The 17,293-nt window shown below is 37.8% G+C and overlaps 2 protein-coding genes across 2 annotated transcripts; both read left to right on the plus strand.

Moving 5' to 3' along the window:
- Window positions 1-10,866: 10,866 nt before the first annotated feature.
- LOC149640136 (uncharacterized) lies at window positions 10,867-12,645 on the plus strand. Its single transcript, XM_089850615.1, has 3 exons — window positions 10,867-11,192; window positions 11,270-12,145; window positions 12,207-12,645. Exons 2-3 carry the CDS (start codon window positions 11,903-11,905, stop codon window positions 12,588-12,590), a joined length of 627 nt encoding a protein of 208 aa, XP_089706741.1. The 5' UTR covers window positions 10,867-11,192; window positions 11,270-11,902; the 3' UTR covers window positions 12,591-12,645.
- A 134-nt stretch (window positions 12,646-12,779) lies between these two features.
- LOC149640137 (uncharacterized) lies at window positions 12,780-17,119 on the plus strand. The gene is made up of 11 exons (XM_089850638.1): window positions 12,780-13,986; window positions 14,046-14,187; window positions 14,250-14,477; window positions 14,538-14,625; window positions 14,692-15,101; window positions 15,168-15,290; window positions 15,351-15,431; window positions 15,494-15,628; window positions 15,698-16,201; window positions 16,288-16,498; window positions 16,561-17,119. Exons 1-11 carry the CDS (start codon window positions 13,090-13,092, stop codon window positions 17,117-17,119), a joined length of 3,378 nt encoding a protein of 1,125 aa, XP_089706764.1. The 5' UTR covers window positions 12,780-13,089.
- The last annotated feature ends 174 nt before the right edge of the window (window positions 17,120-17,293 follow it).

Here is a 17,293-nt window from a genome sequence, read left to right on the forward strand (position 1 = left end):
ATATCCAGCTCGTTAATATCATTTGCTGACGATACCGTCCTAATCTACATAGATGAGACATGGGAAAAGGTATACTCGGCAGCCTCGATAGGTCTCAAAAAGGCATTTAATGTATTGCAAATAAACTTGTTAAGTTTAAATATCCCGAAAACTAAATATGTAACCTTTTCTATGAGATCGCCTACTGACATACCAGAAATTGAATTGAAAATACATAAAATGAATTGCTCATCATCAAACTGTTCGTGTATCAAACTTGAACAAGTAAATTCTAATAAATACTTGGGCTTATATATAGACTGTCAACTGAAATGGGATACTCATATACAGCATGTTACTAAAATATTAAGATTCGTATCATTTAATTTAATAACCTTGAGTAAATTCTTAAACTTAAAACTATTAAGAATGGTATATTTCGCCTTGGTCCAATCGCAACTTCAATATGGTCTAATAGCATGGGGCAATACGCATTATGCGATTTTACGCCCATTAATTGTTCTTGTTAATAGGATATTGCGTATTTGTTTACATAAACAATATGACTATCCAACTAAACTCTTGTACGAAGAATTCAATGTTTTCTCGGTATCTAAATTATATGTGTATAATATCCTACTGGATGGATTTTACAAGCGATTTAAAACTGCTGCGATAAGTCATGGAAGGAAAACTAAGTTAGTTTTAAAAGGTAGCCTGGCTCTACCCAGGGTGTTTACCTCTCTGGGACAAAAACATGCTTCGTATATAGCAATAAGTTGTTTTAATAAGTTGCCTCAGAACATAAAGAGTCTAAAAAATTATAATCAATTTAAAACGGCTTTTAAATTTTACATAAAAAATAATGATATAGAACTAACCTATTAACATTGAACTGAATTTGTAATTTACATATTATTTAATGTGTAATTAATATATAACTAAATTTGTAATTTATATGTAACTAAATTTGTAATTAACTTTGTAATTAACTTTGTAACTAAAATTTGTAATTAATTTGTAACTAAATTTGTAATTAATGTGTATCTAAATTTGTAATTAACTGAACTGGAAATTAATACGTAACTGATCTGGAAATTAATATACAACCGAATTGGTAACTAATATATAACTTAATTCGAAACAAATGAAAGCCGCGAGATTAGCCTGCGCGCGAGAACAATAAATAAAAGATTAACATGTCGCCCGCATACAAGTCTTACTTAGGCGGACGGCGAAATTCCAACTAAATAATCATGTCAAAAATATGTAACATTTGTGGAAAATAAAAAATATAAAATATCAAATACACGACCACCCTCTTTCCGGTCACTTTGGAATTAGAAAAACGACTCTTCGCGCCACCGCCAACCTTTTTTGACACAAGATGAACCGCGATATTAAGTCCTACGTCCGTTCTTGCCACACGTGCCAGGTTTCTAAACCCAGGAACTCAAAGCCCATGGGTCACATGGTCCCCACGCAGACCTCGTACCCTGGTGAAATGCTAGCCACAGATTTACAAGGGCCTTTCAACCCTAGCTCGAAGGTGAACAAATACCTCCTCGTAGTCATAGACTGCTATACTAGGTTCACGACTGCTATTCCAATACGACGCGCTACCACAAACGTCATAGCTTCCACTCTTCGTGACCGAGTATTCAACATTTGGGGTTACCCGAAATACCTCTTATCCGACCAAGGCTCGCAATTTATCTCGCTTGATTTAGACTCCTACTGCAAATCTTGGGGCGTGACTCAACGTTGGACTACAACTTATCACCCTCAGTCCAACCCGACGGAACGTAGCAACCGCGACTTAAAACAAATGATGCGCGCATTCATCGACGGTGACCAAAGAAAATGGGATTTACACATCTCGGACTTCACCATCGCCATTAACAGTGCAACCCATGAGTCAACCGGTTTCACTCCGTTCGAACTCGCGACTAGTCGTAAAATATGTGGTCCCCTTGATCTGTTCTTACAAGGCAATCTCCCTCCGGCACGCTCCCAAAACAAGTCGATTATCTCGAGAACTCCAGAGCTCGACTCGAGAAAATTAATGAGGATGTCAAAACTCATCTCACGCGAGAAAAATTCAAACAAAAGACTCACTACGATAAACACCGAATTGAAGTTACATTGAAACCAGGTGATTTGATTTGCTTAAAAACGCATTACCAATCGGACGCCTCGAAAGGTTTCAACGCAAAACTCGCGGATATTTGGGAAGGTCCTCTACGACTTGGGGACCAATTCCCCAATAAGGTGAACTTCCACGTTCATGACATGTCGGGTAAACTTATTGGAACAGGCCATGTTCAGAACATGAAACGATATGTTTCTCGTGAGCCCGACCTTTCAAACGCGCCAATCGCGCTTCCGCCACCTAAGCCAATAACGGATTCCGGTCACCGACCCATTCGACGTGTCCGCGCTAAGAAACCAATTTCTACTTCCGTTCCCACTAGGATCCAGACTAGGCGGTATAGAAACATGTCGCTGCGCCAGAGTGTACGCGCCCCGGCAAAATATTCGGCTTAGAATCTGAACCTCGGAAATTTTATTCTGTACATATGTTTATGTATTTCCCCATTTATATTTTGATGTATTGTTCATAATATTCAATATTTCGGTGATATTGCCTTTAACGTATCTATGTAAATATTACTGTTTGTTAATTTCGTTACCTTGCTAATTGTTAACATTTTTGAATTCGGTTTACTACCTGTTATTACTTTTATTGTAAACAAGTGTATTTTTCTGATCCTACGGTTACTAGATTCAACTACTACGTTATACCTGGCCTAACCGTTGCCCTTTTGCACACTTCTCTTCGCCATCCCAATCGAAAAAGCTCTAAATAAGCATCGGGTAAGGTAACCCTGTTTATTCTAGAGGTCCTCATAGACTCAGATAATGTGGCCGATGAACTTTCTAGAAGTTGATTTGTGTAGCTCAGTTTCCGCGACTGATTTTACATGATCAGACGGGGAAGCCTCCCCTGCCGCAGAAGGCGGACTGTCACTAGATGGACTACTGAGCTGGAAAGCTCGCATATCGTGGTTGGTATGGAGTAGGAGAGGAGGGTCTTCAAATAGGGCCATGCCCGGTTCACTATCAGAGTCAGTAGGTTGACGAGGTACACCTGGCATATCAGGAATGATATGTTGATCTGCAGCTTGATCGTCCAGAGTAGTTGATGTCGAGGTATCAGATGAAGTTGTTGAGGAAGTCCTTGTAGGTTGGTGTTCGCGACCACCGTCCGAGGAAAAGCTTGACTCAGGATCATCTGCTACTTCTGACTGTGAAGCGGATGCAGTGTTGGCATTGTCGAAGACAGCTACATTTGTCCAGTAAAGTTTCAAATGTTCTAGATTTACTTTTCCTACATTCTGCCCTGAGTTAGCATCGTATAACTCGTAGACTACAGGAGAATGTTTGGCGATTATTTTAAAGGGACCTGCCCATTTAAGACTGAGTTTTCTCATAATTTGACCTGTCGTACTTGACAAAGGATGGGTTTCCATCCATACTAATGTTCCTACCTCAAATTCTAGAGGGTCATAATGGAGGTCATAGTATTTCTTTTGATGAGCCTTAGCTAATTTAGATAATTCATTACTGAATTCTAATTGTCCCTTAAGAACTTTTAAAGCGTTAGTACGACCGGGGTCATCAGGGTCCTGAATGGGTTCTTCAATTTCTAAATCCCAAGGGAAACGTGGGTCCCGCCCTAAATTCAAAAAGAAAGGGGATCTGCCCATGGTTTCATGGGGTGCAGAATTTATAGCAAATTGAAGAATGTCTAGGGATTCATCCCATCTGTCATGGTGATTCCCTACACAGAAAGATATAAGTTCGCCTATTACTTTATTTACTCGTTCGGTGGGATTTCCCTTAGGCGTGTAGGGGGTAGTAAACTTTGGATTAATTCTAAATGCTGTGCACTTCTGAGGCCAAAGTTTCAAAAGTAAATTGAACCCTCTATCACTAAAGATTCCTCCAGGCCCTCTCCCCCTAGTAACAATGAACTTAAATCTTGTACACAAGTTTGAGCCGTAATAGTCCTTAGTTTAATCATCTCCACGAATTTTGTCATATAATCGACAAAGACTATTAAGTAATTATAATGGTGTATACTTTGGGAACAAGGTCCCAGGTTCCATTATGTCGACACTAATTTGATCCCAAGGACTAGTTATTTCTGAGAGTTTCATCAGCCCTGGCTTCTTTATATTTCCAACCTTAAATTCTTGGCATAAGTTACATCCTCTAACATAATCCTGGACACCTTTTACTGTAGTTGGCCACCAATATCTAAAAGCTGCTTTGCTCAGAGTCTTATCTTTGCCCCTATGAGCTGATAAAAAGTGGTCATGCAATAAACGCATGGCTTCTAATCTTAGTCGTGGTGGTAAATATATTTTTAGGGTAACTCCTATAAGGTCTTCTATAAAGAAGATTATTTTTTAATTCGAATAACTTATGCCTAACTGGGTTAGGATCTTCTAATGAAGTTACTCTGGGAGAAGCAAAAGGTTCACCCCTTTGAGACTTTCTCACGTCTTCCAATGTTAATACCGTATATAAGGCTCTAGGACCTGGGGGACGTATTTGACCTTCAACAGAGTCGCTAGATGAAGTTGAAGAACCACTACCGGTAGTATTAGTACTTGTTCTACTACTAGTTGGATCCAAATGACTATTAGAATTGGAAGTAGAAGAGTTAAGACGTTTATCTGGGCCCTCGACAAAGCATCAGCTACCACATTTTCTACTCCTTTCTTATGCTTTATTTTGAAATCAAAGGTTTGTAGGTACATTGGCCATTTAACTAAACGAGAGTTTGGTTCCCTGATGTTAAATAACCATTGCAAAGCCTAATGGTCAGTAAGAACGGTAAATTTTCTACTTCCTAAATGAAAAGGGTCTAAATTTTAAAACTGCCAAACAAATGGCTAAACATTCCTTCTCGCTAGTGGAGTACCAAGTTTCTGCATCCTTAAGTCCTGTACTAGCATAATTTATAGGGACTACTATATTATCTTGAAATTGGGAAAGAAGGGCACCTAACCCTACATCACTAGCATCAGTAGTTAAAATGCACGGGGAATCCCTTCTAAAGGAAGCTAAAGGCGGAGCCTTACAAATTTCTTCCTTAATCGAACGCCGTCTGCTGTTCGATATCCCAAATAAAATCTGATCCTTTCTTTTTAGTTTATTAATAGGGGCTACTATTTCGGAGTAGTGATTAATAAACCTGTTATGCCATCCTGCCATACCTAAAAATCTCTGGACTTCCTTAATATTTTTAGGTGAAGGGAATTTCTCAATGGCTTTAATTTTTGAAGGGTCTATATGCACTCCTTGTTCGTTAACTATGTGACCCAAAATAGTAGCTTCTTTTTGAGCGAAAAGAAACTTCTTCAACTGAAGGGTGAGACCCTCTTCCTTTAATCTATTTAGAACGTATTCGAAACACGTCAAGTGCTGATCCCAATCCTCACTAAGAGAGATTAAGTCACCTAAATAGTCAATTAATTGGAAATAATCGGCGTCTCTAAAAATTTCGTCAATTAAGCGCTGGAAAGAGCTAGGGGCGTTACAGAGCCCAAAAGGAAGTACATCTAACTCGTACTTTTCCATGTGAGTCACAAAAGCAGTTTTTTCTCTACTCTTAGGGTGCATTTCTACTTGCCAATACCCTGATTTAAGGTCATGGGTTGTAATGAATTTTGGTCTTCCCACTCGAGCTAGTATGTCCTCTATAATAGGCAAGGGATAGGGGTTCTTGATGGTAACACTGTTTAGTTTTCTGTAATCAATACAAAACCTATAGGGTTTACCCCGTTTTGTTTGATCAACTAAAACTACGGGCGAAGCCCAAGGAGATACTGAGGGTTTAATGATCCCGTCATCTAACATTTCCCTAACATGTTGTTCAATTATTTTCTTCTTCTGATCATTAACACGATAAGGCTGAGATTTGATGGGCGGACTATTACCCGTTTGAATCTCATGGACGATTAGTCCTGTTCTTCCTTCTTTATCAGAAAACAACTCAGGAAATTTCAATAAAAGGGATTGTAATTGATGACATTGTTCATCAGAGATAGGGGCTGCGGAAACTGCGTCCCTAATACTATTCACAATCTCCTTATCTGTTGGATCCTTTTCAGATGGAGTTGAAAAAGGGATCTATAAGTTACCCACCAGACATTGAGATGATTCAAAATCTAACTTGACCCTGTTTTCTTCAAGAAAATCTTGACCCAATATAAAGTCACTATTGAGGGAAGGAACTATGTAAAATTTAAATTTAAATTGTTTCCCACTTTCATTTGACTCAAGAGTAAACTCTATTTCGTGAGAACCTTTTGTAAATGTATAGCGGCCATAGCCCCAAACTACACAATCTAATTGTTCATCTTTGGTAATTCTGAAGAGTTTCTATGTTTTCAAATTTTCTGCCACTGATCTAGACTGACAAAAGAGGCATCGGCCCCACTATCTAATTAAGCGTGAAGTGCCGCGTGTTCAAAAGTAACGGGAATGGTAACCCTTTTATAAACTGTACCTTTCCTGACGGATTCAATCCTCAGGGGAAACGCGACACGCTTCTTGATAGGGGTATTTACTGGGCACCGGGAGAGGGACCGCGTGGGACCTCTCCCGTCTGGGCTTCCCCCGACTTGCTAATCTTTTTCTCTTGACAGTCGGGTGCTAGATGACCTGGTTTCTGACAATTGAAACACGTGATAGTACGTGTAGATGGGTAGGACAATGCCAATTGACGACCAGGAGATTTTGATCTCTGATTATTATTATATCTATTATAAGATCTTTGACCTCTACTGGAGTTGTTAACCTTAGCTTTGGCTCTAGAGTCTAAAGGTTGTAAGGGATATTCCCATTGAGGAGAAGTAGGAGGATTACAAGGGCTTTGACAATGCCCGGGGGAACACTGACTATGGGCGGAGCCCTTATTAGCTGGGCAAGAGGACTCAGCTGTAACCTTAGGATTTGGGGGTGATCTCCTCTTTTCCCTTTTTTCAGCATTCTTTTTCCTAACTTCAATATCCTTTTCAATTGTTTTACAGGAATTCCTTAACTGTTCCATTGTAGTAAATTGCAGGAAAAGGAGGGGAGTTCTAAGTTCATCTTTCAAATTACTTTTAATAATAGGGTCATTCCATATGGTTTCACCTAGGCATGCCACCATGTGTCGGCCGATCCTAATAAAAGTTGGCACACTTGCAGCTATGCTTAAATAACTACGATTTCCAGATTTTCAGGTGAAACTAAAAATAAATGAATTTTAGAAAGGTTTTGAGTAAACCCCCGCGATTTCTACCGTGTCCGCGAAACATTTTTGGGCCCTGGCAAAAGTAACCATAACTCACTTGATTTTTTGGATATGTTTATGAAATTATACACACATATGCTATAAAAGGCGAGGAATCCGACTGTCATCTTGAAAAATGTCTATCTTTATTAGAACATTTATTATAAATTAATTAATAATTAGTGGGGGGTCTAACACTGTGACGCGTAACGGCAAGTGGCCCAACATAAAAAAAAATATTTTAGCTTTTTTCGCGACCCCAAGGGCGTATCTTTCACCTCCTTTATGATTGGTTTGGTGTTTTTGTCTCCCCTTTAACTGGTAACAAAAAACAAAATTTCAAATTTAGGGAATTTTTAAATTCTTTTATTATGACAAAAGCTATCTTTAAATTCAAAAGCCAATGTAAATGTATGAAATATTTGATAATTTTGAGGGTTTTAATGTTTTATACATATGACGTAGATAAGCAAAGCAAGTTAAACGTTCCTTGATTTTTTTTCATCGGCCTTCTTTAAATGAAAAGTTTCGTCTTGCCAATACATACTGGACTCGACAAAATACAAAGAATATTTTGTAGTGGTACAAAACATTTATCTTCTTTCTTAGGCCACTGAAGAGAAAGAGGGTTAACCGAATGTTTCATAAAGTTTTGTAGAAAATCGTTCTCTTCGTAGATTTTCTGCTCGATGAGAGCCACATACCATTCTTTATCATAAACTGCAGCAACATATTGTCCTACAGAAATGTCATCAAATGAAACAGCTATGGATTCTGGACCTGAAGAATCAACTTATACTGTTGTACTGAAGTCATCGAAAGATAGTCTGAACATACTTAATTCGGTAGTTGTGAGAGGTGAAAATTTGTGATGAGATCTGGTACCAACAATTGTCGATGCAGTTGAAAGTCGTCCTGAAATCTTTTCCTTGTGATTGCCAACAGCTGATTTGGATACATAGATGAACTTCACTGATGTAACATTTTTGTTGGCCCATTGAAAGAATTGTATCGGCGTTAGTATCTGATTGTTAACGGTTTCTTGTAATGAAGCTCTTGTAACTAGTCGTTTCACTGTTCCCCATATTCCATCGCAAGGGCTTTTCCCATGGCTAGTGGCAAAAAAGTTCCACTCCGCAGTTAAAATGAAATCCGTCTGATGGTGGCACAGATTCAAAAGGTTTTTGCAATTTTTATATTGCGACGCAGCACCATCACTAAAGTGGTGGATATGTTCCAAATTTGTTATAGTTGTTTTGAGAAACTCCAGATAAACTTTCAGGAAATAATGGACAGTTGTTGCTCCATGGTCAGTTTCGTCACTAACAATGCAACAACTTAAGCATTTCAAAGAGTTTTCTGTATCGCAGAGATAATAGGTGACAGAAGGGTGGATAGTAGCTTGGGTAGTTTCCCAATGAAAACCCTGAAAAGCATCTTGAACTACAAATGAATAGTTTTCCGCATAGTCCATTAGGGTTACAGCATGATTTCTCGGCAGGTTTTCCTTTAATTTTCTCAAGTAGAGGGCTTGCGATTTAGCAACGAAATGATGCTCTAGGACTTTCAGTATAGAGTTTGAAAAGTCTTCAATAAATTCGCTGACTGACTGCGTCAGCTCTTGAAGCGTTGTTTGTCCATTTTGATTCAACCACTGTTTAAAGCAAACCTTGTCATCCTGGTCAATGCCATCCTCAGCAAAAAGGGATTCTAAATAGGTGATGAAATGCTCCTTTCCAGGGCAATCATCACATCTTTGCAACATGCATTTCCTGTTTTCTGTTGAACAAACAAACTGGAGCATTACATCCTTGTACGTTTCTCGCCTCGGTAAAGCCGTTGTTTTAAGTTTCAAATTCTGGTGAATTTCTCAAACACAAACGTTGTGAATTCCCCGTGATGCAACAGTAACACACCATTTAGGGCGTAGTTCGCAAAATTTAGAAAAGGCCACTTTTAAATCAGGATTCCTCTCTTTAAATTGAATATATATTTCTCGAATATTAGCAAGTAGGAGGCGTTTTTGCTTTTGAATTTTCACTCCGTCTACTCGCACTGACACAAACTCCTTTATGCCGGGACACATTCTAGAAATTTCATCATCCTGGTAGAATGATACTATTTTGTTTACGTTGTCATCATTAACAGAGTGGCCCTTCTTTTTGGAAATGTCCGGAAGAATGCCGTATACTAATTTCAGTTGACGTGACTTCTTTGCAGTATATTCACTCACGTGGAATTCGTCACGGATTTGTGATATAGACCACGACATTGGGATCAAAGTTAAAAGTTTGCATTTCTCAAGCTGAGGTAAAGTGTCAACTTTGGCTTTTATTTCAACTATCAGACTTTGAAAATCATCTTTAATGGAGTAATTCGGATCACACACATCCTCTGAAACGTTTAACGCTTCAGCAACTTTGACTTTAACTCCTTCTACTGCCTCCTGTACTTTCCTTTTAGCATAAGCTGACCTTTGTTTAGCAATTCCATGAAGTTTTAGAGGGCTGGTATTAATTAAACACAAAGTTTCGTTTAACTCGTCTATTTTTGAAGTAGAAGCCGGACATATTTCCATTGAGTCACAATCAAGAGCGTCTGTGCTAATACTTGACTGACTTGCAGGAAGGGAACTCGTTGTTAATTCATTGAATATTAAGCAACAATTTCGACAGAGTTTCTGTCCTGGTTTCACATCTTTATTAGTCTTATCTGAGAGTAGTCTAGCTTCCTCAATGGATAGTATCTTCTTTAAACAGCCTTTTTATACATAAATTAAAACATGTGTTTAAATTAATAGGTACATGAACTCCTCAAAATATAAATTTTACATACTAGAAACGGATTTTGTATGCTTTTGAAAAGGATTGCAGCATTTCTTCTGGTGATCGGAGTATTTTCTTAGCAGCATTGCATGATGATGATAACAAACGCATTTAATAAGGTTCGACTCAATACCTGATCTTTGACTAATAAGAATTTGACTCTCGAGATCTAAATAGTTGAATTCATAAAAGTAGGTAATAAATGAGAGAACTATCCCACCTTATACATGACTCCCTATGAGGAGTTGTGAATTCTACGGGGGAGTACACTCATGAGAAAGGACGTAAATCGAATTTCATGCCGTAAAAGAGAGACTATATTCGGCGAGCGGTTTTGAAGATGTTTCGGGGATTGATAAGATAAAATTTAGACGGTGAATCATGTGGAGTTTTTACCGGTTAATTAGAACGGAGAGTAAGCTGTCCCATCTTACACATGACTCTGTACGACGTATTCTGAAATCTACGGTGGGGGATACACCCGTGAAAAAGGACGTAAAATAATTTCTTGTCGTAGAAAACTGGTTAATTATAGCGGAGCGTAACCCATCCCATAGGAATTTGCTGACACGTAAATCGAATTTCTTGCCCTAAAAGAGAGACTATATTCGGCGAGCGGTTTTGAAGATGTTTAAAGGATTAATAAGATAAAATTTAGACGCTGAATCATGTGGAGTTTGTACCGGTTAAATAGAACGGAGAGTAAGCTATCCCATCTTACACATAACTCCGTGCGACGTATTCTGAAATCTACGGTGAAAAAGGACGTAAAATAATTTCTTGCCGTAGAAAACCGGTTAATTAGAACAGAGTGTAACCCATCCCATAGGAAGTCGCTGACAAAGAGCTTTAATGAGTATACGTGTCGGTAAAGGAGGTAAAATAATTTCTTACCGTATTGAGACTAAATTCTACTAGCGGTTTTGAAGATGTTTTCGGTAAACGAAATTTAATGAAATAACAAATAGTAGGTACTATATAAGGCAACTCATGAGCCAACGAAGTCTTATTCTAATATCCGAAGTCAAACCAAAAACGTAATCGCTAAATATTTAATCGTCAAGATTGTTAAAATGTGATTTTTGTTCTTAAATTTTTCTAAATTAATATATAGGAATAAGGAATGACGTGCATCGTAGAGGCTGCTTTTCTCAGAGCGAACAGTAAATTTATTTTGAAAGAAATATGTTACTACGTTGTAGAAACGGGAGAGAACGAGATTTTCACTCTTGAACCACCACACCCTTGGGAGCAACTATCATATGCTGATAAGCGGTTATGCTCTTGGATTTCTAGCAATATCTGCCAATTGAAGTGGGGTGACGGGGAGTTGGAATACTCGAAACTAAACGATGTCGCTGTGATGATATCAGGGAAGGGAAAAACCTTCTACACTAAAGGGTTGGAGAAAGCTAATTTTTTAACGGATTTTTTGGGTGTTCAGGTGATAAATCTTGAAGACTTAGGATGTCCCAAATTAACAGAATTAACAGAATTAACACACTCAATCTCCACGACTTGTAAATATCATACTGAAAAAGCTAACTGCGCACTTTTTAAGGCATACAAACTCTCTCTCTTTGTGAAAAATGGTTTTCAAGTGGTTTTAAATAAAAAGAATAAAATTTAAAATTAATCCGCATTCTCGAGTGAATTATTAACTTTCCCTACTATATAAACAGCAGTTTATTTTTGAATATTATTACCAACTAAGAAGTTCAGAGAACAACAACAATCAGAAATCAAGATGTCCACACCAAAACCAACTGTATGCGGGTTGAAATATACGACAGTCATTGGACCAATATTTGATCGATCGGGGTTGGAAATGACATTCAAGTATTTGCGGTTCCGAGTTAGGAAGAACCACAGTTGGCAGACTGGGTTCTTCGAAGATGAGGAAAATGGTAGTATAACCGTGCACTTACCCTACCACCCGAACATCGTCAATTGTAAAAACGGACTAGGTTTCGCAGGTGACTACATCACGGTATGTATTTAGTTTTTTTTTTCGTACTCTATTAGCATATTTTACAAGACTATCTATACAGATCGAAAAGCTGGTGTTTCCCGTTGAGGGGGAGTTAGACGATGATGTTCAGGCGCTAGAGGAGGCCTTCACCCACCCAGCCGGATTTCCATCTGTTCCATCAACATCCACGTCAGCAATTATTGATACTACCACCACTCCAGCGATTCATACCACCACTCCAGCGATCCAGGCTTCATCAAAGTCTAAGAAAGCTGGCAGGGTGGTTAAATCCAAACCAACTCGTACAGTAACCGCTAAAAAACACCCCACCAAGAAGAAGCCGGTAGTTGAAACACCTGAGCTCAATAACATCATTGAGCAGGAGTTGAAGTGTCTCGCAAAACTCAAACCCGCTGACGGTACTTCCAGCAGTGAGGAACTAATGGACTCAGACTCAGATTAAAAATAATAATAAAGAAATAAAAATATATCTTTGAAATAAATTTGAGAAAACAGAATTTGTGGTTTATTTATATCAACAAGTAGGTACTTAAAATGAATAAATTTAAGTGATTTTCTTAGGGGGGGGGTTAAGTCAAAAACATATAAATACTCTTATTTTTATCACAGGGGATTCATTGGGAGTTATGATACTGATAATTCACCATGTTTCCGTGTAACATATGTTTAAAACAGTTTTCACGACAATTTAATTTGAATCGACATATACAAGAGCAGCATAAGAATGTAAAATATAGCTGTGTCACTTGCGGGATTTCCTTTGCTCGAAAGATAGATTAAGGAGACATTCCAAACAACACCCCATTAAAAAAAAACTCTCTAATATCACGCAATCTCAAAATGTTCAACCGGATGATTTTCAGGAATTTACCGTGTTAGAAGACGCGATTCTTAGCGCCAAATACACCCCCTCTAAACTCTTCACAGATGTCGACTTATTTATGAGCTCCATCGTACCAAGTTTAGTGAAATACTTGGAAAACCATTTGAGATTGAAAAAGGCTATCAAATGGTATATTTTATTAAGAGTAAAATATACTAAAGTTCTGAATAGTGGAGAGGTCGTCGAAGACTTTACATACCTTCGATCTAAGACGCAGACCAGCCTCATGCCTCAACTGTTACCAAGACTGCTTGACATTTGTACTACACAAATTGCAAAAGCGATGGAGGAGTATGAAGGAAAAGGAAGTGGATGGGTGATCGAACGCATAACACTTTTGCAAGTGGATATTATAAAGTATCGCCCCCTAGTCGGAGGGACGTTTATTAAACTACCGAAGGCAATTAAAAATTGTAAAGGTGTTTTAAATATAAAATCAAACGATGGGAAATGCTTCTTATACTGCATCCTGGCTAAGTTACATCCTGCAAAATCAAAGGCTGACAGAGTGGTAAATTACCTTAAATACATTGATGAACTGAACTGTGCAAATATTACCTTCCCCTTCGAATTAAACCCACTGCAACTAAAAAAATTTGAGGAGAAAAACTATATCTCTATAAATGTATACGCCTACGAAAGTGGTGTTTTCCCTCGGTACGTTAGCGAGAACAGAGTTGTTGAAACTCGGGATGTAGACCTCCTATTAATATCTAAAAATGGCCGAAATCATTTCTGTTTGATAAAAAACCTAAGTAGACTATTGTGTGGCTTTACCAAACACAATGGGTCTAGATGTATCTGTCGGTTTTGCTTACACGCCTTTTCAGGAGTCAATTCCAAGCGAAATTACTCTGAGCATATTAAAAACTGTAGTGTTCACGAACCACAGCGTGTGAGAATGCCGTTTAATAAACCTACCCTCACCTTTGAAAAATATGAGTGGATGCAGAAGGTAATTATTTAAATACATTTCTTTAGATTATTTTTTTTAAATTTCGCACTATCTTACAGAAAGCCTACGTTATTTATTGCGATTTCGAGAGTATCTTAAAACCTATTCATACCTGCATACCGGATGTGAATAATTCTTCAACCACAATACTGGATAAGCACATAGCATGCGGGTTTAGTTATGTGGTAGTTGGACCTGATGGTAAAATGTACACCCTCGAGAAGCCAATAAGAACGTCTCATTCATACCTTCTAAAATAATAGGTCAACCCAAAGCACCGGTGACATACAGAGGGATCGATGCTATACAAATTTTCATTGAAAGTCTTCTAATAGAGGAGGGGATTATTGCTGAGGCTTTAAATCAATTTGAACCAATGAATTTAACATCCCTGGAAGAAGCCGAGCATCAGAAGGCTACACGATGCTATCTTTGCACACAGATTTTAACATCCGAGGATCCTGGTGTTCGCGATCATTGTCACTTCAGTGGTATGAATTTCATACTAATTTAAGTTTATTAATAGTTGTAACATATTTAATCTAATTTAGGGAATTTTCGTGGTACTGCACATCAATCTTGTAATCTGAAGCTAAAGGTTGGATACGTAATTCCCGTGATCGCCCATAATTTAAGCGGGTGATTATTTTAACCTGTCTTTGATGGAACTGATGCTTAGAAATTAACCGATTAAACATTAAATAGGTATGATTCACATCTTATTCTGGCAGGACTCACCCTCGTAGAAGATAAAAGAATCACGTGCATCCCCTCTAATACTGAAACCTACATCAGTTTTAGTATTGGGAGACTACGATTTGTTGACTCAATGAGATTTCTTCCAGCCTCATTGGAAACTCTAGTTTCTAATTTAGCCGCAGGTGGAGCGGAGAAGTTCCACATTCTTAATGCAATATACCCCCCTGAAAAGGTTAAGCTCATGCTGACCAAACTTGCATACCCATATAATTACATGACTGATATGGAGCGATTCGATGAATGTACCCTACCTTCCAAAGAGGATTTCTTCAACACTCTCACGAACGAACATATTTCCGAGGAGAGATATGAAAATACACGTAATGTTTGGAATGAGTTCAACATTCAAACCCTAGGTACGTTACCCTCTAACCAATTTTTAAATTAATAATTTCGGCGTTTAATATTCAATCTATTCCTAGGGGAACTACACGATATATACGTAACCTGCGATTGCCTTCAATTAGCCTCCGTATTCGAACAGTTTAGGATAATGTGTTTGGAATATTATAAACTGGACTGTGCTCATGCCTTCACTGGCCCCGGTAATTAATTTAGTTTTGAAAACAGCACAAAAATGAGTTTCTAAAGCCTCCATACCATAGGTTTTGCATGGGAGGCTGCCTTACTCATGACGAGGGTTAAACTTGATCTAATTTTAGACCCGGATATCCATCTGTTCCTAGGTAATATTCTTCCGAGTTCTATTAAATAGTGTAAAGATATTCTAATAGAGTTAATAATATAGAGAGAGGTATTCGGGGTGGTGTAGCGATGGTGGCTCATAGACATGCAGAAGCCAACAACAAGTATCTCCCGGAGACATTTGACGAATCTAAACCATCCAACTTTATAGTTTATTTGGATGTCAACAATCTCTATGGTAATAAAATCTTATTGTGAATACATTAATTGATGGTAACCGAATTAACCATATACGCAACTTCTTTAGGAACAGTTATGGAGTATTATCTTCCTACGAGAAGGTTCAGCTGGGTAAAAACTGAAAATCTTTTAGATTATACGGAGAAGCAAATATTAAATTTGCCAGACGACTCTCCATATGGATTCATACTATCCGTTGATTTGGAGTACCCAGTTGAACTTCATGAAGATCATAATTGCCTTCCTCTTGCACCGGAATCCAAGCGAATAACTACGGATATGTTTTCAGCGTATTATAAGCTTATGATGAAAGAAAATGGTTTGACTGTCAAGGACACGCTACCCAAACTTGTAACTGATCTAACCAACAAACGTGATTACGTTATTCACTATCGAAATTTAAAATACTACATATCGCTGGGTTTAAAACTTAAACAAGTTAATCGTATTTTGACTTTTGAACAAACCCCGTGGCTTCAACCGTATATTAATTTTAATACTGAGAAGCGAATGAATGCCGTTAATTCCTTTGAGAAAGATTACTTCAAGCTAATGAACAACAGCGTTTTTGGTTGGTACTTATTAATATATGATTAAAAACTAATAAAAAATTTTAATTTTCAAATAATAAAAAATGTTTAATAAAAATGTTTTTAGGGAAAACTATGGAAAATCTACGCAATCGAATAATTTTCCACCTCATTCAAACACCTGAGATGGCTATCAAGAAAGCATCATCCCCTGCTTTTGAAAGATTCATTGTTTTTCATAAGAACCTTGTTGGTATACAGATGGCTAAAAAATCCTTAACTCTGAACCGTCCAATTTATACTGGTTTTGCCATACTGGATTTATCCAAATTGTTTTTGTAAGATACCTTTTTTTCCTTTTAAATAAACCTTGTGAAATCAATTGAGTTTTTCTCTCTAGATATCAGTTTCACTACGACTTCATAAGAGCCTACTACGGAGAAAGGGCAACCCTACTTTTCACGGATACTGATAGCCTGACGTATTCAATTGAAACCTTGGACGTATACGTTGACTTTCAGAAAAACAAAGAGTTATTCGATTTCTCGGGCTATATTCAAGATCATCCCTTATTTTCCAATGAAAATCGGAAGGTCTTGGGTAAGCTGAAGGATGAGATGGATGGAGTGCCCATCCAAAGCTTCGTAGGCTTACGTCCCAAGATGTACAGCATTCTGAGTGCTAAGGGAGAAAAAAAGACCGCGAAAGGAGTGTGTAGGCGTGTTGTTAAGAATACGTTGACGCATGCTGATTACCTAAATTGTGTGAAACGAAGAAAAACTACCAAAATAACTATGAAAAGAATTACTAGTGTGAAACATAGTTTGCACACGATAACTCAAAACAAGCTAGCATTGAATCCATGTGACAACAAGAAGTTTATTCTGGGTGACGGAGTTCGTACTCTCTCGTACGGACATTACTTCATTCAGTACTTGAAAAAATTACATGAAGATTGAAAACTGAATAATAATAAAATTGACAAATACAAAATTAAAAATTTATTGCATATTTTTTGAACATGAATTCCTTAATCATGCAATCATTAACTGCCTTATTTTTGGAGAATCTTGAAATGATGTCATACATTTTAACCCCTCTACATCTATTTATAGCGAAGTAAACACAGAAAC

This window comes from Phalangium opilio, unplaced genomic scaffold (genome assembly GCF_054372755.1).
Source record: "Phalangium opilio isolate 3A_F unplaced genomic scaffold, DU_Popi_V2 ptg000093l_1, whole genome shotgun sequence".
Taxonomy (NCBI): Eukaryota; Metazoa; Arthropoda; class Arachnida; order Opiliones; family Phalangiidae; genus Phalangium; species Phalangium opilio.